Here is a 24,589-nt window from a genome sequence, read left to right on the forward strand (position 1 = left end):
ACCGATATAAACGGAGCTGTTATTTGCGTTCGCGGTCGGACCGTGTGACAGCTATGCAGCAGGAGCGAGCGGAGCTAAAGAAGCCTCGGTGGAATGAGCAGATTCATGAGAACGTCTCCCCAGAGGAAGTAACTCAGAGTGCTCTTCGCTTGGACCTTGTTCTAGAGAGTCAGGGAACCGGAGAGCCCCCCGAGAAAGCGTTTCTCCAGGGGATCTCAGTCCTACATTGCCGTCACCATTCGTACAGACTAGACAGAACAACTAGCCTCTTGAAGTTGCTTCTTACATGCAACGGGCATCAGAGAGAAAAGAGTGCCCACTTATTCAGAACTGTGACCTGTCGATTTCCGCGGGTGTCTTCGCAGTTTCGCCGAACAACGAGGGTTGGGAAGACCCCCACTTCAGGCTGTGTCTCGCCCTGGCTACTAAACTGTTTTCTCAGGTCGCTAAGTGGTTGCTGAGTTGAATCCGTCGTGTTGTTCGTGGCAAGTGGAATTGCAGCTCTGCGGTAGTATCCAGTTGTCTCTGTCCTAGCTTGGCGTTTCAAGCCTGCAAAAGGTCGCGAGTGTCTTGGAGGCAAAGAACGTTATCCATTCTGAAAGTGTCAACCCTCCAAGGCAGGGATTTTCGTAGATTTGTCGAGACTCCTCAGTCCAGCTTTTGTTGTCTTAAGCACTACAGGGGGTCGTGGTCGTGAGCAATCGTACATAACTTGGCTGTCAGTCCCTTGAAATGACTGGGTTTCTATTCAGTAACCTAGGTACTCCAGTGTCTTTTAAAGAGCATCTGGAGTGAAAGTTGCAAATGAAGAAACAAATGCGCCTCCAGGTGAACCTCGCAGAGAGGGTGGCAAAGCAGTGAGGCTGTCTCGGCGTGGTCAGAAAGATTCAATTATTTTCCCCTCTTTGCTCATTTTTTTCCCTTCGCCGTCTTCCTGCACATTCGCACTCAGACCTTCTTTCTTTGTACCTTTTCTGGTAGAGAAGCGTGCCTTCTATTCCAGGCTTATTTACAGATACATGCATACACGCATCATTAATATCCATATTATATATAGATACATATACATACCCATGAGTACATATTTTCATACATGTTACATACATCTACTGATTTAAATATATCTTATATATTTGTTCAATTATCTTTACGGTTCGTTTGCTAACATTTACCTGTTTTACTACTCCAGGAGGTACAGAGAGAGGTGTAGTCAAGGGTAGTGCTGGCCACATTGGGAGAGCTGCTACAAGAGGCGGGGGCTTCAGTGTAAGCCGGCGTTCGCTGCTCTGCCCCAGTCTCTGTCCAACGTTGTTTGAAATTTCCTTAAAAGAGCGACAAAAGCCAAAATTCGTGTTTCGCTTGAATCGTGCACAAGCAGCCTGTTTCGCCTGTCAGGAACCTGCGGCCTCCTCCTCGTGTTTTGACACACACGAACATGTTCATGCGTGTTGCAGACGCATTGAGAAAGGCATGCAAACGACTGCACACCGTGGTTTCCCGTGTAGAAGTTCGCTTTGAAAGAGATCGGATTCGCGGATGTGTTAGCGTTTGCCTTTCGTGCCCTTTGTCACTTGCAGAAGCCGTTGCCGGGTGCACACTGCAGTTTGTGCGCGCATGCAGGGAGACGGAAGACACCCGGGGAAGTCTTTCTGAAAAGCGAGGGGGCCTTTACTTTTTTCAGCCGGCTGCTTGGCACTTTTCTCTGGGTTCTTGTGCCTCGTGGTTCACTCAACGCACTGTTTTTTCTGTGCAAGTGCTCTCCTCCAGGTGCGGGAGTGTTTCTTCCTCTCAGTCTTTTTATGCAGAGATGTGCAGGCACCGGAGTACAGTCCGTGTGTCTTAATCGCTCCTTGAATGTGAAGGCGTGTGCAGTTTCTTTCCTCGTTTTCTCTCTTCTTGTCTCCAGTTTTGTTCCAGAAAAACGACCTCCGTGGAACCCTGAGACCTAAATACCCCAATCTACGTCCTGGAACCCCTTGCCAGCGTCGCCTTCTGTCTTCCGTTCTTCGCCTTTTCGTTTTCTGTCCTGTTGCTCTCTCGTTTTTCTCCCGTGCTCCTTCTTCTCTGCCTGTTGTTCGCGTTTCTCATTCTTCTTTGTCTCTGTTTCACATCGCAGAGAGCGCCCGTTCGGTCTGGGCGTGGCAACGGCGTGTCTTGTGTTGTTCGTCGCGCCTTTGTTTAAGCTCGAGCAGCCAGCAACCTTTCAGTTTCGACCGCGTGCGTTTAGACGGAAATCAACATGGCCAGGCGCTACGATTCCAGAACCACAACCTTCTCGCCGGAGGGGCGTCTCTACCAAGTGGAGTACGCGTTAGAGGCAATTAACAATGCGTCTTCAACTCTCGGAATTCTCGCGACCGACGGAGTCGTCCTCGCAGCAGACAAAATGGTCACTTCCAAGCTGCTGGATCAGGGCAGAACGAAGGAAAAGATCTACAAGGTACAAAGTGGTTTCTTTTGCTCCTCCCGGAGCAGGGGAGTTCGAGCTTTCTTTTCACACTCTGCTCTCTCCCGTCGCGGTGTTTCGCGTTCTCTCTCCCCGTCTGTCGCTTCCTGCGCAGCTGCTCCCGTCTCCGTTTTCTCGCTCTTCCTTACTCCTTCCCTTGAGCGTTGCATGTGTGTGCTCTCTCCTCCTCTCCACCCTTCGGTATACTCCTGTTTTCGTACAGGATCTTGAATCCATTTCCTGCCGTCTCTCCTCCCCTTGTCGTGTCTCGTGTTTTCTCTGTCGCCAGGTGAGTGAGTGCCGCTCTCCCGTTGACTTTCTCTCAGTCTTCGTCCGTTGTACGTCTCGGTATCTTCTCTCTGCGCTCTGTGCCGCCGCCGACTTGCTCGCTTGCTCGTTTCGCCAGCGTTCTTCTCCAGACTCTCCCTTTCAGTGCTGCGAATCTCTCTTCACTGTCTGTACAGGTCGACGACCACGTCATGTGCGCCGTTGCCGGCCTCACGGCAGATGCAAACATTTTGATTAACCAAGCGCGCCTCACTGGACAGCGCTACCTCTACGCGTACGACGAGCCTCAACCCATTGAGCAACTCGTGCTCCAAATCTGCGACGTCAAACAGGTGAGGAGTGCCTGGAAGAGAAGAGCAGTTGACGAAAAGAAGTCGTCGATGCGTCTCCGCCTCTCTGCACCTGTGCGCGGATTTCGAGTGAGTAGAAGTTCCTAGGTCGAAGAGACAAAGAACAACACGGACAGTCCTATCGTCCAGAGCCCCAGTTATTCAATAGGAGTCGTTTCCTCTTGGTGTATCGCGAGAAGCAAAGGTTTAAAGGGATTCAAGGCACATTTTGGATAAGGACCAGCAAACCAAGACACTTCTTCTGAAGGATAGAATACGAGTTCGACTACGGGTGGAGGTTCGAAGGTATCGACACAGGGAAAGGTCGGCGGGTGACGTGGTGTTACTCGGGGTCCCGTTCATGCATTCGCTCTTTATGCTGGTGAGGCCAACTTTGAGAGAAGAAGCAGCACCTCCTTCTTCTGGGCTAACAGCCTGCGCCATCTAGCGACCCCCTTGATGTTCTTAAAGAGCTGATTTGTCGCGGATCGTAGAGACACCGAGATGCGAAATCGATATCTTGGCGCAGGCAGTCGAACAGAAACGTTAGAGTTGCAGTTCGTGCAACTGGGTGACAGCCAACAAGCAAAGGTGGCATTTCACCAGGCACACCCACCCGCACAGCCCCGAGTAGATGACGAAGTAGGAAAAAGGAAGTTTGAGACGTTTCCGACGCCCCGCAAGAGAGGGATGACGCGTCTGTGTGTTTCCATCCTTTTTCCTGATGTTGTCACGCCGTTTTCCTCTGGCTTTCTCGTGGTTTCTTTTTGAGTCGCTCTTGTCCCGTCTTTGTGCATCACCGTTTGTTGTGCTCGTTCTTTTGCGGGACATACGTTTTCGTGATTCCTGTGTTGTGTCTGTGTCTCTCCCCCCGATGTTTTTCACAGTCGTACACTCAGTTCGGTGGACTGCGTCCATTCGGAGTCAGCTTTTTGTTTGCGGGGTGGGATCGACACTACGGCTTTCAACTCTACCACACAGACCCCTCTGGAAACTACTCTGGATGGAAAGCGACGGCGATTGGAGTAAACAGCCAGTCGGCGCAGTCGATTCTGAAACAGGTGAGGAGCGACAGAAAATGTGGGAGAAGCTCAACTTGCCGGTAAACAGAAAGACACATCCGAGATCTAAGTTCGTTGGCAAACTCGTGTGTCATTCCCAGATGATCCCCAGACTGATAAAGGCCTGTTTTGTCAGTTCAGCTGCCTCGAATGGCGACAAAGAAGCTTCTGGGATGTTCCACTCGTTACAAACGTCTCTCCACTGCTGTAGTCGGTGCCCTGGATCCTTGGAGGATGCTGCGTATCTGATGGAGCATTTAAATGACTCTTGGTGCTCAATTGCATCTTGTCCCGGGCAGGAATGGCTTAGGATACGATTTTTTTGGATTGCGTTCAGTACGGGGAACAAATCAGTTTCTGGGGTGCGCCAGACGTTACGATTCTCGAGTACCAAGAGGATGTGGGGAAGGGATCGTGTCAGGTGCCTGAACACAATAGACGGGATGCCTGCTTTTTGTATCGTTGGCCATGTCGGGCTACGGACAAACAGCTGGAACATCGAGCGGAACACACATTTTTGCGTGTCTCGGCTGTGCGTACACCCAAAGGTAGCAGGTGCTTTTAGGCAAGTGGAAATGAGTGGAAACGAGGCCAGACGGGACCGCGGCAAAAATCGACCAATGGGTTGTCTCTTCGGCGTTTTCCTCTCCAAGGCTGCACTGCTGTAATCCCGGAACGGTTTATTTGCTTCTAACACAGCTTTATATTTTCGCGAAATGTGTTCTTCGGATATCCTGTTCCAACATTTCATGACTCGGAGCCACTGCGTGGGCGAGCATGGGGTGTTTCGTTTGCCCTTGTTGCTGATTCTCCCGCAGGAGTGGAAAGAGGACCTAGATGTCGACGGAGCTTTGCTGTTGGCGGCGAAAGTGCTCAACAAGACAATGGACACGGCAGCGCCAACTGCAGACAAACTGGAGATTGCGATTGTGAGGAAAGACCCGGCTGACGATTCGCGTTTGATTCAGCGCCTCCTCTCAAACGAAGAGGTTACGGCTCTCATCAAAAAGGCGCAAGAGCTCCAGGCTGAAGAACAGGCTCCGTAAAAATGAGACGGACCACTGAAGCCAATGGTCATTCACCGTCATATGTGACGGGGGGGTTCTGCTGCACTTGTGCCGTCGTACGCAAAGTGTTAGAAAAAGACAATCGATCAAGTGCGTGGGTGTGTCGTTTGTGGGATGGTGGTGAAGCTACCAGTGAGTGTCGTGTAGAAAAACGAGTTCTGTCTGAAAAGAAAAACGTTCGAGTTTTACGAACAAACAGTAGAATTCGGGGAAACGGGGGTCACAAGAGCTGCCTTCTATTTCGCCGGCCCAGAAAAAGTCACACCTCGGGTCGCAACATCGTAGATTCCCGTACACGAGAGAATCTGCTTTTTCTCCCTTTCCAAAGTATAGGAAGTGCCTTCGACTCAGGGACACAGCGTCAGAGGCTCGTTGACAGGAACAAATCTGCTGTTGCTTTCGCAAAACATAAATGTGCCTTTAGCCAGACCGTGCTGTTGTTTGAAGCTGGCGAATCCGCGGCTGGAAACAAAAGTGCAGCCGGAAAAGAAGTGGAGGACTGCCACGAATGTAGGCGAACGAATGTGCGATGTAGGAACGTCACATCGTCGGTGCTTTGGAGGTGCACTAAAACAGATTTCGGGTCTTACTTCCGGTCCAGCCACGGTTTTACCCGAAGTAAGTAAAGGATTTTCTCGAAAAAAACCTGAAGAGCGTGAACGTGACACACGGGAAACATTAAGGAGCAAGCCGTAGAGCTACCCTGCAACAACGGTCAGAGTGGTAGACTATGAACTGGAGATAAACCGTTTTCAAGTTCTAGGACAGGCCAGCGGGTGTGTGTGCAGTGCCACCGCTCAAATAGTCGCAGGGCGACACCCCCGGTTCCGAGGGTGATAGAAAGTTGGTGTTCCTTACCAACAGTCGAAGGGCGTAGAGTGAATGGCATTCTATGGTTCTAGAAATAGAACCATCGGTGAACACTTTTCTTCGCCTGGCGACTAAACAGCGGAAAACGAATCCTGGTAGGTGAACTTTTGTAAGCACTGACGGAAGAACTCGACACGCAGAGTGATGACGACGACAGTCTATGTTTTTTCATTCATTTTTACCGAAGCAGCGTGGAGACACACAAGAACAAACCCAAACGGATGTCCGTCCAGCGATGCTCTGACCCTTATTCGTATCGCCGCAAGCAGTTCTGTGTGAGAAAAAGTCGATCAGCGAGCGAAATTCGGGAAGGTCCCCCCTCCACTGACTTGGATTAATAAGGAGTGGCATAAATAATAACAAACCACCGTTTTTTGGATGCAGTTGCCTGTAGTTCCCTGAGCATACATTCTATAGCTCTGCTTTGGACACTGAAGCCATCCCACAGCTCAACCATGTATTGTCTACCTCTGTTAATTAGTGTCAGCACTGATATTCTGTACCAACTGATCTGCAAACCGATTCCACCAACAATATATATCTAACGTGGTAGATTAGCTCAACCGTATCGCGGAATGTCCGTTCAAGGGGGCTGTTGTTTACTCAAAGCCACACTGCGAGAACGAAACGGCGTCAACGTTCCAAGTCGAAACTACAGTAGGATGTCAACGAAGCATGCATTCTCCCCGCAAAATGTTATGTGTTGAAAAGGTCGAGAAAACATGAAATGTATACTGGGCAGCTACCGTTGAGAAAAGCAGTGTGGGTGGAATAGGGAAACACAAAAACGGTTCTAGAGTGATTTCGCTTGTACGGGAAGTTGGATTCCCAGTCCACAACGGACCCTCCCCAGTCGAGAGCTGGGTTCATCTGCGTCGTTCTGGCAGTTTGTCCGGTACGCGGGGAACCGCAGAGGAGCGATTTTGCCAAAGATGTCAGCGTTACATAAACCACGAGGAGGTGCAATAAGCCTTTTTCCAGAGCACCCGTTGCTCCCAAACGTATGCTCAGGTTGAACGTTCTTGTTGCGCCCGTGGTTTTCACGGTTTGCTAATACTCGATGTGATTCGTGATAAGAAACAAAGGCCAGGGGGAGAGGAATGCTACAGGAAGGCACTGTTTCAGTTCTGCTTCCTTCTGTTGAACTGGCGGTACCGTTTTCCAACATTATTCTCATCGCTCGGCTGACATCATCACAACCTCAAATTCGAGGGTTAGAACGTCAGCCACATGAAAGATTAAAACAGTTATTGTTGTGGTCAGTGGTGCCAAAACGGCTGGAGTTTCAGACTTACATCGAGACAGACACGCGATCAAGGACGCTTGCAGAAAAACGCAGCGATTTCGCGAAGTGTCCTCCCCGGGGATAGGTACGTTAAGATGTTTTTTGGTTTGTATCTCAGCACGCCGAGCCTGCTATAATTGTTTTCGCGTGTGTGTTAGTGATGAAGCCACGTTTCTGCGTACAGCGTAGTTTTTGATGTTTCCCACCTCCACCTTGCTGTCAACAACGTACATCCAACTTCCCCTGCGGCGCAGGATAGCCTGCAGGCAAAAGACCGAAATGCCTCGCAGAGAAACTATCGAAAGCAGACGACTAACACTGGCATGATCTAAAGCCTAACATATGAAAAAAGAGTCTCACGTCCATTTCGACCGTCTTTTGTTGGAGAGGTCAAACCAACGGTATCGTGTCTTCTCACTTGCCAAAGTACTTCATGTCACTAGGTCGGACGTCCACATCCGTTTACACAAACACAACCGGTTCGTCGTATACCCAGGGTGTTTCCCTTTCTGATTTATGCAAAATGCTGTCTTTTTTACGTGGCTCCCGAAGCACCGACAAGGCTGACGTTATCGCTGGGACAGCAGATAATGGGGAATTGGGTTTGGCGTGGATCCGCAGAACCCTCGGAGCTGAGGAGAAGCTCCAAAAAGCGAACGCGATTGTCACCACCGCCAATGCTCAAACCTGTCCTGCAGTCTTCGGCAACAATTTTTATCCTCCTGTTTACGAGCCGGCGGGGGAGGAGGCCCTCCGGTCGCGCCTAGAAAAAGAGGTGGGCAAACCTTTCGAATGAACATGCGGTAAATTGAAACAGAAGAACCTGACACGAAAATGCCTCTCCCGCATAGATGGAGCGAAACTCTGTCATTGTTTGTATGGCAACAGACAATGTCGTACACACGATGTTCTCGTCACTCTGCTTTATTACCATCTATCACTACTGTGCTTGTCATCCATGTGCGGTAGAAGTACGGAACACGTTTTTGGCTTCGTGTTTCTCCGGAACAATATCTCGCTTATGCTCAAGGGGTGCTACGTTTGGAATTTCTTCACTGGTGTCTGCAAGGCGTCAAGATTGGGGAACTTCTTTGCAGAGCAGTGCGGTGTTCAGCTTCCCTATGGTGGCTGCGTGAGGACGACTCCAACTTTCTTTCCCCTATTCACCGCAAAGCTCAATACCCTCATTCGAACGAGTAATCAGTAGACAGATGGCAACAAACAAGCCGTCTTTTGAACGCAACGGAGCAGAAATCTTGCCCTCAAAATGACGTAAAATTGCCACTGGTATCTGTGGCGCTTTACAGGCACGAGATGCAGTTGACCGGGCTACACAGATCTTTGACGACACGGACGGATGGTCGACATATGGCTGCACGGACGGCGTGCAGGTGACGTTGAATAAGTTTAGATGATTACATCTTTATGATAACGCGAAGACAGTTTCTAAATCGCCGTAAAAAGTGGTGATTCGCGCATATATGGGATATCATACTCCTTAGGAAGGACATAGTTTCTGAGATACAGGCACTAGCTGAAGTCCTCGTCGTGCAAGAGCAGGAACTCCGAAGTATTTGTTCAGGCAGTGTTTCGCATGCCATTTGTGTTTTCCTTCCCAGATATATCAAAAGAAGCAAGACAAAAACCTGCCAGTTGTTCTTAAAGGAGAGTACACCTTTGTGACGGCGGAAGAGGCGGCGACTATGACAGACCCCATCACGATCGACGATATCTTCCAGTTCTTGAGAAATACGGAAAACCGTGGCGTTTACGACACCATGTTTCGAGATGGTGCCATCCTTCGCCGACACAACGCGAGTGTTTTATCATATCAAGTCTTCAATGGAATGATGGGACTACCGGGAAGAGAATTCATCATTAATGGTTTCGATCGCCACTTCGAAAGCGGCGACCGCATCATCATTGCAGGTATTACCGATTACCGACTTGAGACAGGATGAGTCGTGAACGACAAAATTCTGAAATTCTGGTACTTACCACGAAGGTCACTAAACGGGCCGTAGGTCTACCTATACGCAGTTTATCGTGTATCAGCGACGCATTCATGTAAATAATTATTCACTCATCCAGGCACAGGTCGATCTCATCTGCGAAGAATCTCTAGGGGAGCACTCGACTTCTGCTAAGGGCCACCGTATTGTTCTTTAGTTCCCAAGTGTGTCCAATAAAGAAACAACGGTCTCTTCTCTCCTGACGCGTCTGCATGCGACGTTGGGACTTTTGCCTCAAGAATCACTCGCCGACGCTGTATCGCTGAGTCACTGGAGCGATGTCTCTTCTGCGCAGCATTGGATTGCCGTTCGGAATACTCCGAGTCACGAATATCAGACTCTGCGCAATCCGTGACGGCATTCTGCTTTCTGCAGGTGCTACTCCTTCGGAGGAAGCTCTCGACCCAGACACCATGTCTAAGATGGGGATCCCGAGAAAAAGCAATGGTCTCGTCCGTGCACATTGCTACATTGTTGGTTATGACATCACAAAAAATCCAGACGGTTCCATTAAGGTAAGGGCGTAGGGCACGAAGCACACGAATCACCACGGTGAAACAAATGTACGGAGTGGGTGACCAGTCGTGGAGTGGTGCAATGGATGCCAATCCACGTGTATCTGTATGAAGTCCACGTCTTGAAGAAGCACCTTGTGTGTAGGCATGCGGATGAATAAACAAGTATGATTAGGAAAGAGGAGGGCACTAGTTAATGCATATAGGGTGACGCTAGTCGGGTGGTCAGCGGGCAGGAAGCTAGCGATAGAGAGGACGGCGGAACCATAGTGGCGGGTGACGGGGGTTGAACCAGAAGCAGTACTTTGGTAGATGAAGAGATTAACCCCTATATAAGTCTACATCTTTACTTTTCATGAGTTATCGATGTCTGCCGTTTACCATGTTTTTTCAGGTCGCAGCAATAAGCCAGCCAGATCTTGGCGGCATGATTCCTCAAATGATCCAGAAGATGGTTGTCACGAACCACGTCGTGACTCTGAGCAAAATTCAGCGCTGGATCAAAGAGAATAAGTCACTCAAAAACAAATCTGTACCGGCTCCTGAGCTATTCATAAACCACAACTGTTATCTTTCACTTGAAAAAGTAACTGAGTATTACCAACAAGCTATTGCATCAGCATCACAACAATAAAACGAGTTTATCGTACTCGGTCGAACAAAAAGGTGTGACAACGCATTTCTCATTCGTCAACTGAAAAGTGAAATTACAAGTTACCTGTGCAGTGTGGCAGTGAGCCCTCGTGGTTCTCTCACGAGTACCGTTCAGTGTGCAATCCCAGGCTTTTTGGACTCTGACTACATGAACTACGTTCCTCCCTTCTGTTGCAGCATATGCCGCGGAAGCACCTGGGGAAACACGGCCTAGGTGGGCCCGTGTTGAGTCTCCCTGTTGTTGAGGATAGCCTGGGTGATACCTAGTTGTTGCGAGGAAGAACAGCAAAGTGGTAGCAACTTTGTAAGGTCCCCTCGTCCACAGTCAACAAAGGTAACTCGGGTTTTCGAAAACATTTGTAAGACAGTGTTCATTACGGCGTTCAGTGGACCACCAGAGATGGCACCGGGGGGGAAATATTGAAAGAACTGGCTGTCAGCTTCGCGTTATCCACTGGTATAGTTCCTTAGTCGGGCTTTCTCGAGGCAGAGAGTCAGTGGCAGTCTCAGTGCAGTTAAACCCCATATCCCCGTAGCACTGGCCCAACTGGCATCCAAGAAAGCAGGTCAGCCGCTTGGGTTTGTCGATCACCGGGTTGTATACACTGAACAGAAGGTCAAAACCCCAAACACAACAAATAACCTTCAGCGCTGGGTGCAAGCATTTCGGGTGCTGTCCAACAATAAAGAGAATCTTCTCCGGTCCGGCACGAGTACGACGAAAATCTGCAGTGAAAGGTGAATCCTGCTCTGAGCACGAGCATAGTGAAAGAACCGATTTTCACACACGGGTTCTGTGACTGTCGAGTTGTCTAAAGAGGCAGTGGTCTGAGAAGCTGCGTGCTACCGCGTCTGCATTCTTAGGTTGTGCTCCGCTTTTTGCCGAGTGTTCGAAAATGCTTCCGGTGCTTTGATGGAACTCGTTCGTTCCAGCAGCACGTCTTTCTTCAGCAGGACGGAAGGCAGAGGTGTCCTTAGAACACAGCCCTGCAAGGCACCGCAGATGACTCGAAACCCAAGACCCAAGCGCTGTACGATTTCGTCGGCCAGGGCTGCAGCACCACTGCACAAAACTGCAGCCTTGGTAGATCTCGGCCCCGTTCCCCACACGGAAGCCAGCTGCAGGACGCACAGAATCTTACAGGTTGAGAGTAGGATTTTCGTTGTCTACACCGATGCGTACATTCGGAAACACCATACAAGTAACTCAGTCTTCTTTGATGATTCGCAAGACTCGTGTAAGGCGCGTGTTGTCAAAGTTTTATGCTGTTGTTGGCTTACACCGTCGTTGGCCTTTGGCTATTCATTCTTCGATTTCCGCGCCAGAGACACAGTAACGGCGTCCCCTTTATCGATTATGACGCGTTTTCTGGTAATAAGAATACGTTCCGGTCGACGCATCGCTTTTTTGCTCTTTCTGTAGGACGTCTCGACAAGTAAAATGCTCAGCTTTCGTCTTCTTCTCTTAGTCTTGCGTGACTACTCCTCGTGAGAAATAAGAGCAAGCTACGCAAATGGCGAAGCAAGAGAAGGCGCAGGCCAGATCCCAACGAGTTCCGGTGCCTCGGGGCTTCAGAACGAATGAACTTTACTACATGGAAGAGGACACTCAAAGTGAGAGGCTGCCCGTGTGACCACTGCGTGAGGCGTCCCACTGCGTGCTCGTCGGTGTACCGGTACAACGTTCAAGCATTGTTTTATGAGAGCGCCGAATAATCTGAATTAGCAAACCCTTATTGGCATTTGCTTGTGTTTGTTTCTACTCTCTGTCGCTTTGCACCTATGTGTTTCCTGTTGTTGTACAGGGAGGATTCACCATCTTATGCAGCAGAAGAAAGAGGGCTCTGTCGGGTCTCGACAGCCTCCTAAGGGCCCTCGTGCGCTTCAGCGCTTAACTTTGCGCACTTTCACAAGTGGTCCGCAGTTAGCCAAGAAACCGATCCCAGAGAATATACGTCACAGGGTCCAAATCTCTTTGTGCGATGCCGCATTAACTCCGCCACTCCCTCAAGCACTCATCAGAGATCCCAAAGTAGCAGCATACCTTAAGTACTTTTCATCGTATGGAATATGCCCCCTCGAATCAGCTCTTCAGTCCTATGGCCCTGTTCAGGGTTTCTCCCCGTCTGTTTCGAAATCCTCTTCCCGCACTGCTCCATCTAGCGGCTTTCCCGGCAGCACGAGATCAGCGCCATCGCTTTGTACACCGACTGAAAGTGGCAGCTCAGCTCAGTCACCAGACACAAGCAGAAGAGCCGGGGGACAAGTTGCACGAAGCATCAGTAATTCTACATCATTATCAGTCTCATCAAGAAGTGGTACTCTGAGGATAAACGGGGGCGGTGAACATGAAGAACGGAGACAGGCGAGTTCGGCTGTAGCTCCTGGTAGAAGCAAGAAAGAAACTGTGGAACAGTCGTGTCTCTACCCTCCTCGCGCCGGGCCAGAAAGGGAAACTGACAAAGACGCTACAACACCGAACTTGGTTAGAGCGAGTTCAGTTAATTCGTCTGTCCGAAAAAGTGCCGAGGTTCGAGGATTTCGAGGGCTGGCACCCACCAGCACCGATACTGGAGAACGTGCACGAATATCGTCGTGGTCTCATCAACAATCAGCTGATGTGAACCTTTCTGTGGCAGGTATCACGATGACGGTAACGCCAGTGACAGTCAGTCGAACAGGCAGAGAATCGATGGCGGCCAAAAGTCAGGGCTTCGCGTGTAATGTTTTGCCCCGTAAAGATCTCGACTGGGGGTGTGGCGCTCTGAGAAAAGTCAAGGGCTCCGAGCTTATGAAGGGGAGGTTTGTCGTTGAGAAACAAATCTCTGAGACAGAAACACGAAAGGTGGTGCTGTTGAAAGATCTCACATCGAAGACGGCTGCACTCAAACAAACAAACAAGAAACTCGGACAGCGAAAAACGGTCGAGAGCAAGCTACAACATATAGAACAGGTCCTAGAAGAGACATTCGCAACAATACAGAAACCGTTGTTGGCTGCATCCGAATTCCCAGAATTCGCCTCCTCCTCTGAGTCTCAAAAAAGCCACTATTTGAAAAAGAAGACTTTGGTTTTCGGGTCGTCGTGTGCCACGCAAACGGAGGTGGAATCAGATTCCACCAGAAAAACCCGTTATGTCGTTGTGGTCGACCTCGCAATGGACATGGAGGTTTACCTTCCGGACGTCCGGGAGGAACTTACCAAGCTTATGCAGGAAACCATGCTGAAGCAGCACTCTGTCCTCAATATCGTTAAACTGGGTAATAAGGTGATTCAGAGAGATGTTATACAATATACAGAAGGAGAGAAGCTGACGGTCCCGATGGAAAAGACGAAACTACTACCACCCATGGGAAACAAGAAACAGCTGTCTCCATTCAAAAGTGTCTGCTTCAGGGCAGTGATCCTCAGTGGGATCTAAAGTCTTTCGATCGATTTGAGGCGTATCACGAAAACAGAGGGCACATGCATATACACATGAAAAGCTCCCACTGGAGGAGTTTTACCCATCCTCCTACGTGCCTGTTTAGAAGCGTATAGCAATATTAAGGCATCAATATTTTTAATGTTTCTATTCTACTCGTCTACCGGATCAACACAAAAGCCGAGTGACTTCGTGAACCTCTCGTTCGTGGTCTTGATCGCAGCCAGCACCTCGGTATTCACTCGCTTCACGACGTTTGTCTGAATGCCTCTCTTTCTGTTTGTATCATTATCGATTTGCATTTACCTGCATAACCTTGAGCTTTCTGCATGCGACGGGCGAATGTCAAAACACGTATTTGCTCCTATATGAATACGTCTCTTTGCATTCTGTTGTCAAGGTTTCTCCACTGTAACGTTCAGATAGAGTCCCGTAGCCCACTGCCGCAGGCTGTCAGCTGTTGCGCTAGCTTGTAGGGAAACAGTTCATCCAGAAAGGCTCCTTCGCGAATTGTTTCAACCGTTATGCTTGTGCCATATCACTTTTTTTCAGGTCGAGGCCTGCTTCCCCACCATGCCCACCCGGGTTGACGAACGCACGGTTACTATTGTTGATAGATTCATTAACTCTCTAGCGAAATCCCAGCGAAAAGGAGGTGGCACCGATCTTGTGGAAGGCCTCCGGGAGGCGCTTCTCATGAAACCCGATGTGCTGTACTTGATATCTCACACTCCGCCCTGTAAGGTGCCATTAAACACGCAGACTTGCTGTTCAAGAAATTGTGAATGCTTCTATTCATAGCTGACTACTTTTAGTCCCGTGTTCACATGCTTGAGGGCACCTAGCGGCATTCAACACCGTCTTGGGCAACCGGCGAAAAGTGAACTCAGCGCTGTGGTAGCAAGACAAAAACTGTGGGTGAAAACAAACCAACTATTTGCTTTGGTCCTCTTTAGTCTGATTTTTGTTGTGTGTGGTGTGCTTCACCTTGATGTTGATGAGTTATTCCAGGCTTCAAACCTTTTCCCGACAATGAATAGAGAGCATTGTATGGGAGCAGATTTGTAAAGTCTTAGTGCAACAGTTGGTTCTCCGTCCAATCAAACCTGATCATAGCAGCTAGGGCCTGGCAGTGCACAAGCCACTCACGATTTTCACCATCGATCCCCTTACTGGGCCTCCAGCGGTCCTGTTCTTATTTCGGACTCAATCATTCCGCTATCTCTCCGCGGGAGAAACTTCATGCAAAGCTGTTTCTCTCCCGTCTTTTTTCTGCAGCGACAGTCAGACACCAAGCAGCGTGCGTCAAGATGGTCCAGGAGTACTTCCAAAATCTGAAGGACAAAAGATTGGCTGCCGGTGTCATTGGTTACCAGCCCCCTGCCGAATTCCGATATTTTGCATTCCGAAATCCTCTCGCTCAGTCTTTGTACGAGCAATTCTTTCGGCAACTGTGTGCTGTCTCGACCAACTATGATGATCCGGAAAATGTGGCCGAAAGGAACTGTGTACTCGCAGATCGCGAGGCTTTGTGGAGGTCAGTTCTCAGGGACACGAAAAAGGCGAAGCAACTACGGGCAAAGTTGAAGGTGAGAAAACCGCAACTATTTTCTTTGGGTCTACCAGCTCGCCGGATGAAGGTGTTTGGGCTGTTTATTCTAAGGTTTTGAACTTCTCCTCAGAAAGTGAACTCATCAATAGAGTACTGGCTAGTTCTCTACTAGCTGCTCCATAAGACTTACGGGTCCTGCTACCTAGCCCCACCCGTTCTAAATCTAGCTTCTTCTGCTACAGGGACAGACGGCAAGAGCAAACTTATGTTGAAGACAGTCTCGCAACACAACGACGAATCCGCATCAATCTGCGGGCCAATCCAGCATGAAGAACCATGTGATACGGACTGTCTGTTGCGCTTCTCACAATGTACTGCCGCCAGAGCACATCACTGGAACTGTTGCCTCGCGGTATTTGTGACATCTCTGCACCGGATATGTCATCAACGAATAAACAGAATAAACACAGCCTGGAGGAAGTTCTGCAGACAACGCCAGCTTTGCAGACAAGCGCACCCACAAAGAACTGTCCGCGGCTTTCTACGGGATAGCTCTCCCGGTCATTTACGTGTGTTCGCTACTGAAAAAGTATTGCCACGTTTTGCCTGTGGTGCAGAAAACAGCTCAAGTCGCTGCGACTAGAGAACAACTTCGCCGCGTAGTGCCGGTATGCCATGCACGGTCCACCTCATCAACAGCCAACTCAAGGATACGCTACAATCGCACCAGTTGTTCAGTAACTTTGTCCAAGCAATGACGCAGGATGAAACAGAGCGCATCGGATAACTCTTTAATGAGATGAGAATCTGCTGGTAGCTGAAGGGAGCCCTTCCCTAGCTCGGTAGTGAAGAACAGCAGCGCTAGTCGTAAACGCGTTTTTAAGTGGAGCTGGTCTGTCACAACCTCCTCGAATCAGCAAACGTAAAATCGCATTGTTGCACATGCTTTCGCCTTGGCCGTTTTTACTCTGCCTTCGTTTGTGTAGATACACATATTTCCGTACCTGCCGTTTGATCCACACTTGGTTTCCCCCAGTTCCGCTTACATACGTACACACCCCCAAATCAAGAAACTGTGGCAGTCTTCATATATTCTAGGCCTGCAGGTGACACAGGTGAGCTTGGTCTTGGGTCGAGTTCCTCCTGCTCTCCCTATCACCCAAACGGCAGTCAAGCCACTTCGGAAAACGCGGCAACAACGGCCAAAGAAATCGGCACTGTGAAGAAGAACCTCGCTGTTCATTACTTGCCCCATTATTTGGGAACTGTTGCGTGCAGGACCTCCGAGAGAAACTTCACATTGAAGCGGCCGTCGAAAAACTTCTCAGGATGGATCAAGCGAAGGTGAGGAAATCTTTGGCTGTCTCCTGACGGCACCTGGTTCACCAATGCGGCTGTGTCGTATCATCGATTTGGACTCGTGCTAATTGTTGCTCAACAACAACGCGGCCATAACTTTCTGAGTTGAGAGTTTTTGGCTTGAAAGGGTAAGACACTGAGAGGACAGAGATGCCTCTCCTCTGCGAGGAAGACACCAACCTAATCCCAGGTAAGATTGTTCGCCAACGGGGCACATACGGCATTTTCAACTCGAGCTCCCTAATCTGAAATCCCAAATGTCTTGTCAAGTTCATGTCCCACCCCAAAAACATCTATCCCCGTAAACATTGCCTTCCTCCTTTTGCCAGCAGTTATCACAACTGCACATCTGGAGATCCCTAAACTGTCTCTGGCTTGAGGCACCGCCAGCACAAATTGCTGGACTTGTGGTTCCTCAGATGTGATACTCGTTGGTTAATATCGTGTCTCTTGCCTTCAGTGCGAAGAAGCGATGAACAGACCGGTGAAGATGCAGATCCAGCCTTCAGACACCTTCCAGAGACCGCCGCATCCCGGGAAACAGCACAGGGAAAGTACCACAGGCAAATCCATCACCAATCGCGGGGAGCGCACAAAGGAGAAGCCTCGTGGACAGGTTAAGACGCGCAAACGTGGGCGAAAGAAGAAACAAGGACACAGCCGAACGCCTCACTGAGCATTTTTGATTTGCGTTTTGTGTGGAAATGCATCATCATTCTACTGACGAAATGCTCGACAGATACGGTGACTCGTGGTCATCTTACAGATTATACACAGCTGTTTCCTGAAAGCTGTAACAGAATCTGAACTGCGCTTAGGGAAAGCATGCTGTGATGTTAGGTCCCGAAGCTTTAACAAGCTAAGGTAAATCTTTCGTGAAGAACTCAACAGGTTCTTTGTGGAGCATACTTCCTTTCTGTATGTTTCGTTTGCCGGTAAAAAACTACTGAGCTTACACAAAAATGCCTTTTGGATCACCTCTGGTGGTGCACTTCCGATAAGCGCGTATGAGAAGACACCAAACGTTGTCAACTGCCGGCCTGGAGGCCTGTCGCATCGCATACTTCATTGCGAGAGAATGAGAACTATAGAGCTGCACCTCATTACATTGTATTTCAGTTCTGGTGCAAGCACTGCCACGTCGGAGGCTGTCACACACCTTTTGCCTCCAATGCGTGAAAAGCACAACACTGTGACATACAACTGCAGAACTGGGTGAATCTATTTGCTCCTGAATTCGACCGTCCTTGTACGCGGAGACCGTCACGGGCCCTCTGGTCTGTCCACCCTATGCCGTCCGCTACTAAAGCAGACGACCGACAAAGTTTTCAATAGTCCAAAACCGAGAAGAGACGTGGTGTTTCATCCAATACCCGAGACTGCTCATGATTAAAGCCAACAACTATTTTTGAAGTGCTCGGGAGTCCGCTCTCGAGTTGCAGTTGGTCTAAGAAAAAGTGTTTTCGACGGCAGCACCGATTATTCGTATGACCCAACGTCTCTGTCATTAAAGTGCAAGAAAAGCCATGCTTCTTCTTCCTTCAACTGGGGAACAAAGTATCTTGAAGTGTCACGCGTCTTGCCACACACGACGTCGCTAGTGGCTGGCCTGTACGGCACGGTGTCTGCCGTCTGAACTATCCTTCCGGCCACTGTGTCAGTTCGTGTCGTACTTCCGGTCTCCGAAATGAACAGCCATTTCATGGTTTAAGAGATCGGTGACTGAAACAACAAAATTAACTCTCGGCCAGCACTAGGCGAAGAACAATGCAACCAATGTGTCTATGCAGCGGCACCTTAGCGGCTTTCTGCCTCGTGACTACAGTGGCGCATCGACTGCATGCGCCTTCCTCGCTTCTTGCATAGGCCGGACCGACCTTTTGGCAAAATGGAGGCTCTGTGGTGCTCGTCCGCGGTGCCAAAAGACGTTTCCTAATTTTCGGTGAGTAATCCCTTCTCCGCTCTCCGTTTTACAACAGTTGTCCGCTTCTCCGTGGCAGTGTGCACTGTCTCGATCGGCTACAGCAAAAAGAGAGACAGAACTCGGTTGGCCGACCCCCAGGGGCACCACACCCATAGCGGTCTTTACACGCTGGGCCGAGTTCCTTCCAGGTGGGTGCATGCAACCAAAGCCTAGACGCAAGAGACAAAAACGGGTTTGCTTCTGACACTTGTTGTCTGCTCGGTGTGACGAAGTCTTGGTCGTTGTTTTGAACTCTTTTGTGCGCGAGGCCTGCAGCAGACCAAACTTTCTCACAGTGTAAATCAACCGAGCACATAGTATCTAAGTGTGTGTGTGTGTCTTGAGTTTCACAGCAGCATGGAAGGCACCACCAAAATCAACGAGGAGCTACGGCCTGCAGTGAGGCCGCTGGAAGTTCCCCAGCGGCTTCTTCTTGGACCGGGACCGTCAAATTCTCATCCGGAAGTCCTGCGCGCGATGAGTTTGCCCTCTCTGGGCTACCTGGATCCGGCTTTCATCCAGGTGCTGCAGGACATTCAAGCCCTGCTGCGGTACGTCTGGCAAACGACGAACGAGACCACGTTCTGCATCAGCGGAACAGGCTCCGCCGCGATGGAAGCGTGTGTCGCGAATATTGTGGAAAAAAACGACGTCGTCCTGGTTGCAGTGTGTGGGTATTTTGGCAGTCGCTTGGTCGACATGGCTGAGCGGTATGGTGGAGACGTCCGGGTGGTGAACAAGCCATGGGGACAAGCTTTCACGCTAGACGAAATCCGCGAAGCTCTCGAGAAACACAGGCCGCGGGTTTTCGGCATGGTCCACGTGGAGACCTCTACGGGAGTCGTTCAGCCTATGGAAGGCATCGGGAGTTTGTGCCGCGAGTACGATTCGCTGTTGCTCCTCGATACCGTCACGAGTCTTGGTGGCGTACCGGTCCATATCGACGCATGGAAAGTCGATCTAGCCTACAGCTGCAGTCAGAAAGGATTGAGCGCCTCGCCGGGTGCTTCGCCGATCACCATTGGCCCTCGCGCTCTCGAAAAAATCCGCGCGCGCCGTGGAAAAGTCCCCAACTGGTATCTTGACATTTCACTCTTGGAGAAGTACTGGGGCCCACCACGTCAATACCATCACACGGCATCGATGGTGTGTTACTATGGCTTGCGCGAGGCCCTACGGGTGGTTGCGGCTGAGGGTATCTCTACGTGCTGGAAACGACATCAAGAGAACGCGGCATATCTGCATTCCAAACTCGAAGAGCTGGGCTTGAGTATGCATGTGGAGAAGCCTTGGCGAGCGCCAACCCTTACCACGGTCCGCATTCCAGATGGTATCGATGGAAAAGCCCTGGCTGGGAGATTGCTTGTGGAAGAGGGCATCGAAATCGGGAACGGAATCGGGGACCTCGCGGGTAAGGTTTGGCGAATTGGCTTGATGGGTTATAACAGCAACCGCGAGTCAGTGGATAAGCTGGTCGCCGCTCTGGGAAAACTGCTCGGCTAATATAATAAGCTCCGATGCAACCTACAGAAATTTGCAACACTGAGGTGCGCATGTTGCGCCGCTTGTCTCTCTGTACAAATGCTCTAACTCGTTAGAACTGACGGAGCTGTTTCTGTGGTCGAGCCTGTCACCGATTCGTTGTTGGTCTTAAGTCAGCGTAGTTGTGGTCTGCGCAGACCTTGGTTCTGCGTAGTGTAGCTATTCTTGGAAACCACGGAAGACGCGGTGGAAGCTGACAAGCGCTGTCCGTCTAATCGCCCTGTGGATGAGCAACACATTGCTCGAACTGTGATTCAGGATGGCAGCATGTACAAATCTTGTTTTATCGATGTGCACTGCGTTGTGTGGGAGACGACGTCGCGTCGGCTCCTTGGTGAGGCTTTTGAAAAACGCCCGGCAGTGTATCTGTCTAATCCGTACAGTGAACTGACTTTTTGTAACGTGAGGCATCTAGAAAACCGTTCTTCGGGAAGCAGAATTAACGGCACCTCTGAATGCCGTTTCTGTAGTCTACTTTCGTCCGTATCTAAACAGTCCCGTTATACACAGGTAGCTTAAACATCCACAGTCATCGCGCGATGCGGCAGAAAAGGTCTCGGTGAACAAGGGTTAGGGAGAACCTGTGTTGCCACTCGAGTGGATGATTCAAGCCCGCAGAACGAGGAAAGTGTTTCGAATTGAGGCCAGAATACAATTCTTGTATCAGCGCCAGGGTACTCCTGCTACCTTCATTATTATTCTGCGTCGCCCAAGCGAATCCAGACGCTGAAGATGGTCAGGCAGCCAATCATCGTGGAAGTATATGATTGGACGTACACAGATCTCTGCAAGGTTGTGAAACTTTCTCGAGATTTTAAAATGTTATATTTTGGTGAACTGTAGCAGGTGCTGTAGCGGGCAGCAGGGCCCGCAGGTTATGATTTGTTTGTGTATCCAGCTGTTTTAGACGCTGTCACTGAGTCATGAGGGCTATTCAAGTAACACCCTTTTCTGTGTAGTAGTGGCTTTCCATTCTCCGAAGGTACCACAGGTCTTTTGGAAGAACGTGCCACAGGGACGTCCTCTGTCAATTACCAACACTTATCTGTGGGGCCTTAAGCACCCCCACAGTCCGAATCAGGATGGTATCTGTACGGAGAAGTGGACTGTGCAAAAGAATGGCTTTGCGGGCGGACAGGTTTTGATGGGACTTCACAGGTCAACAATGTACACACGGGAAATCCGGGACAGGTGGGTAAGAAGAACGTCCGGGAGTGGGAGGTAACAGATTTTGCATACGCGGTGAAAACAGCCTCTACTGATAGAGCGTCCGTGCACACACACAAATTACAATCAAAGAGAACTGCCCAAAAATATCTGGTAAATCGCCTGATCCCGACTTTCATTTGCAGCCATGGCATACAGACGAAGCGAACCATGGATTGGAAAGGCGGCACTCTTTTCAGGTAAGCTTGGAAGTCGGCTTTCTCTCTTTTTGCAGCCGGCTTTTCTCTCAAAGGGCCAATGGCATTATGCTACTATCAAAACGATTCAACGCCTAGTTCACCGTTGTGTCATGAGAAAACGAACGACGCCCCTTCCGGACCCCTCCTCTTTTTTTTCAATGGCATTATGCTACTATCAAAACGATTCAACGCCTAGTTCACCGTTGTGTCATGAGAAAACGAACGACGCCCCTTCCGGACCCCTCCTCTTTCACGGATTTGCTTTGCACAGAAAGCCGGCATCGTCGATGCTGCCCGAGTCAGTGAAACGACAGAGCCGTCTTGCGGAGCATCCCACCTGGCATTTCTGTATCTGTTTGAGATTCAGGGGCCGCTGGGTCTCCATCTTTCAAAGTACGACTGTCGGAGAAGAAGCATGTAGCAGCACCTCCCACCAGAGAACCTGAGGAAAGGTGATTTCATGATGTGTATCCGAAAACGAGCAATCGAAGCTAGTAATGAAGTGCCTTGTTCACAGCCCTAGCTCCCCTCCATTAAACCAGCGCCAAACAAATGTCCACAGATATGCGGATGCACTCCCCTATCAGTTTGAGTGTCGCAGTGCACCATCGCTTTTGCATGGGAGATTTCCCCTACTGTAGCGTTTACAGGCGGCGAATTCGATGTCGCCTGCGTTCGCGGACAGAAGCAGATGGGGTTGCTCTTGTGGAGTGGCCCGTGACCAGCCCACGTTTTTGTTGCTTTCCTCCTTGAGAGCATTGGTAGAGATCTCTTGGTCTCTCAGGCACCCTCCACATCGAAAACAGTGCCATAGCTGGAGTAGAAAAACACGGTAGTATATCGCCCGGAGGCATTTTCCAGAGGAATGAATCAGGCTGCAAGATGGGAAAGGATAGTCAAGTTGCCTCGGCATCTTATGAGTGAGAAACAGACACTAGCAAGTCAGCTTTGAGGTTTGCTTGCGCTTGATTCCAGATCCAAACGACATTTTTTTCACCTGTCTGCTGATGAGGCAGAGGAAACATGTCGTGACAGGGTTTTCGGGCGCAAAGCCACGGGTGAGTTGCGGAACCTCCAATGTCCCAACTCGTTGAAGGGAAACTGGATAAAGCTGCACACCTACTCGGAACAACTTGTCCTCAACTATTTTCACTTTCCAGTGTACTGAAGCACGACGACGGCAGCCGCGGACGTTTTCAGAGACCAGTCGAAACCAACTGTAGTGAAATCATACACGCGGTGTTGGGAGTCGACGCGCTTCCGAGTATGCAACATGGGTCAGCAGCGCTGGACAGGAACCGGTTATGAAAGGAATTTAGGAAAACAAGTCACAACTGAGAAGGTTGGACGCATCTGTTTGATTGTAGCACGACACAACTTCAGGAGAAGAAGGCGCATATGGTTGCTTCATGAAAGCGATTGATATCAGACGACCTTAATTGGATTTTATTTTTTCGCAGTGATATGTGGGGGTGCTCAATCGTTTGCTCTGCTTCCTCGCCTCCTGAAGCGGCAGCCAGGCAAAGCCCAAGATAGCGATGCCGGACCCTAAAACGCAACGGTGTCATTGTATGGAATTCTATCTCCAGGAGTGCTTTTGCTTCTGTGAAAAGGGTCATTTTCCCCCAGTTCTCCTTGGGGACAACTAATACGCGCACGTAGAGAGAAGGGAGAAGCATTCACGGCTAGGCCTTTTTTCTGCTTGCGGAGTCGCGAAGGCAACAGTGCATTGTAAGGGTGGAGTGGAAGAACACGCAGCCCTTCCACCCCGCTTTTCAGCAACAAGCATACGAGACTAGAGAAGCTTTAAAGTTCTCATTTTCGGCGTTGAACGGGTACGCAAATATGCCCGCCTGTGATGTTGGATTCGCAGTCGCTTCAATCTCCCTCAGACCGCCCACGGTGGTCGTCGAACCGGTACGAAAGCTGTTGCAGGAAAACACAGGTGGCTCCGAAGGTCACTCGAAAGCAGCAGACGGCATGAGCAACAACGGTGCTCTCCACGATATTTTTTATTCGAACAAAAGGCTCGTGGCAAGCCACGCCGCAACATGATTTGTCGTTGCTGCGCCTTCACAGTTAATAAACCAGGAAGTCAACACCGTAGCGGCACAATCACAGTTTTTACTCCCTTTCGGTTTTGAAAGCCATTTTGAGCTTTTCTCATGGGACGATTCACTGTGCAGTGACAGATGCAGTTCTGAAACAGTCAGGGCCGATGCTGCGAACTTACAAAGAAGCGCAACGGCAGAAGGCGCACCAGGTTGGTCGTCAGGAGTGCTCACCAGCCAAGAATCTTTAATATACTCACGCGCCTGCTTCGATTAGTTACCAGGGCCGCCGATCCTCGGAAACGATAGACGCAAGGTTGTTTCTGTTATATTGTTTACCCCTAATACATTCTGGTGGCATGACACTTATCGAATTACTCTGAAGAACGCCGTATATTAGGATTTTTTCTGGACGAACACACCAATCGGTTTCTGTTTGAGCAAGTAATCCATGATAGTTCATTTTCGGTTCAGTTATAAGATGATATCTTCGCTGCTCGGAGCTTTCAGTATGAATCCACGAAAAACCACAAGAAGCCGACCGCGTGGGAGCAATTATTGTTTGATTTCTCCGGTTGTGCACAACTCTACCTTCGGAGGCGTAGAAAATGTGCGATGGGCTCAGAAAGGCTAACACGCACTTGCCTCTTTTGGCGTTGGATGACTGCTTCTTCACATGCTTTCCTCATGAAACATAGCGCTCTGTTCGCAATGCGACTATGGTACCCAGGAAGCGTGCCAAGAGGTTAGGGACCTTGACAACTG

The 24,589-nt window shown here is 49.8% G+C and overlaps 4 protein-coding genes across 4 annotated transcripts; all 4 read left to right on the plus strand.

The window, feature by feature from the left end:
- Positions 1 to 1,672: 1,672 nt before the first annotated feature.
- Positions 1,673 to 5,764, plus strand: TGME49_239500 (proteasome subunit alpha type, putative). The gene is made up of 4 exons (XM_002366548.2): positions 1,673 to 2,440; positions 2,911 to 3,066; positions 3,951 to 4,124; positions 4,943 to 5,764. Exons 1-4 carry the CDS (start codon positions 2,240 to 2,242, stop codon positions 5,168 to 5,170), a joined length of 759 nt encoding a protein of 252 aa, XP_002366589.1. The 5' UTR covers positions 1,673 to 2,239; the 3' UTR covers positions 5,171 to 5,764.
- A 2,105-nt stretch (positions 5,765 to 7,869) lies between these two features.
- TGME49_239510 (hypothetical protein) lies at positions 7,870 to 10,507 on the plus strand (the record flags this gene model as incomplete). Its single annotated transcript, XM_002366549.1, has 5 exons — positions 7,870 to 8,121; positions 8,654 to 8,737; positions 8,966 to 9,275; positions 9,734 to 9,873; positions 10,268 to 10,507. The coding sequence occupies 5 exons, from the start codon at positions 7,870 to 7,872 to the stop codon at positions 10,505 to 10,507; spliced, it is 1,026 nt and encodes a 341-aa protein (XP_002366590.1).
- Positions 10,508 to 12,041: 1,534 nt separating this feature from the next.
- On the plus strand, positions 12,042 to 18,651 carry TGME49_239520 (hypothetical protein; the record flags this gene model as incomplete). The annotated part of the gene is made up of 5 exons (XM_018780557.1): positions 12,042 to 12,141; positions 12,333 to 13,795; positions 14,504 to 14,690; positions 15,230 to 15,540; positions 15,634 to 18,651. The coding sequence occupies 5 exons, from the start codon at positions 12,042 to 12,044 to the stop codon at positions 15,673 to 15,675; spliced, it is 2,103 nt and encodes a 700-aa protein (XP_018637659.1). The 3' UTR covers positions 15,676 to 18,651.
- Positions 18,652 to 19,005: 354 nt separating this feature from the next.
- On the plus strand, positions 19,006 to 23,554 carry TGME49_239530 (alanine-glyoxylate aminotransferase). Its single transcript, XM_018780558.1, has 2 exons — positions 19,006 to 20,236; positions 21,720 to 23,554. The coding sequence occupies exons 1-2, from the start codon at positions 19,183 to 19,185 to the stop codon at positions 22,217 to 22,219; spliced, it is 1,554 nt and encodes a 517-aa protein (XP_018637658.1). The 5' UTR covers positions 19,006 to 19,182; the 3' UTR covers positions 22,220 to 23,554.
- The last annotated feature ends 1,035 nt before the right edge of the window (positions 23,555 to 24,589 follow it).

The sequence above is a fragment of the Toxoplasma gondii genome, chromosome VI (assembly GCF_000006565.2).
Source record: "Toxoplasma gondii ME49 chromosome VI, whole genome shotgun sequence".
Lineage (NCBI taxonomy): Eukaryota > Apicomplexa > Conoidasida > Eucoccidiorida > Sarcocystidae > Toxoplasma > Toxoplasma gondii.

What these genes read in the sequence shown, in the direction of transcription:
- TGME49_239530 (XM_018780558.1), top strand. Translation starts at nt 19,183, where the DNA reads ATGGAAGGCACCACCAAAATCAACGAGGAGCTACGGCCTGCAGTGAGG. An exon ending in CGGAATCGGGGACCTCGCGG is followed by an intron (nt 20,237 to 21,719) that starts GTAAGGTTTGGC and finishes TTTCATTTGCAG; the next exon opens with CCATGGCATACAGACGAAGC.
- TGME49_239500 (XM_002366548.2), top strand. Translation starts at nt 2,240, where the DNA reads ATGGCCAGGCGCTACGATTCCAGAACCACAACCTTCTCGCCGGAGGGG. An exon ending in AAATCTGCGACGTCAAACAG is followed by an intron (nt 3,067 to 3,950) that starts GTGAGGAGTGCC and finishes TGTTTTTCACAG; the next exon opens with TCGTACACTCAGTTCGGTGG. An exon ending in CGCAGTCGATTCTGAAACAG is followed by an intron (nt 4,125 to 4,942) that starts GTGAGGAGCGAC and finishes ATTCTCCCGCAG; the next exon opens with GAGTGGAAAGAGGACCTAGA.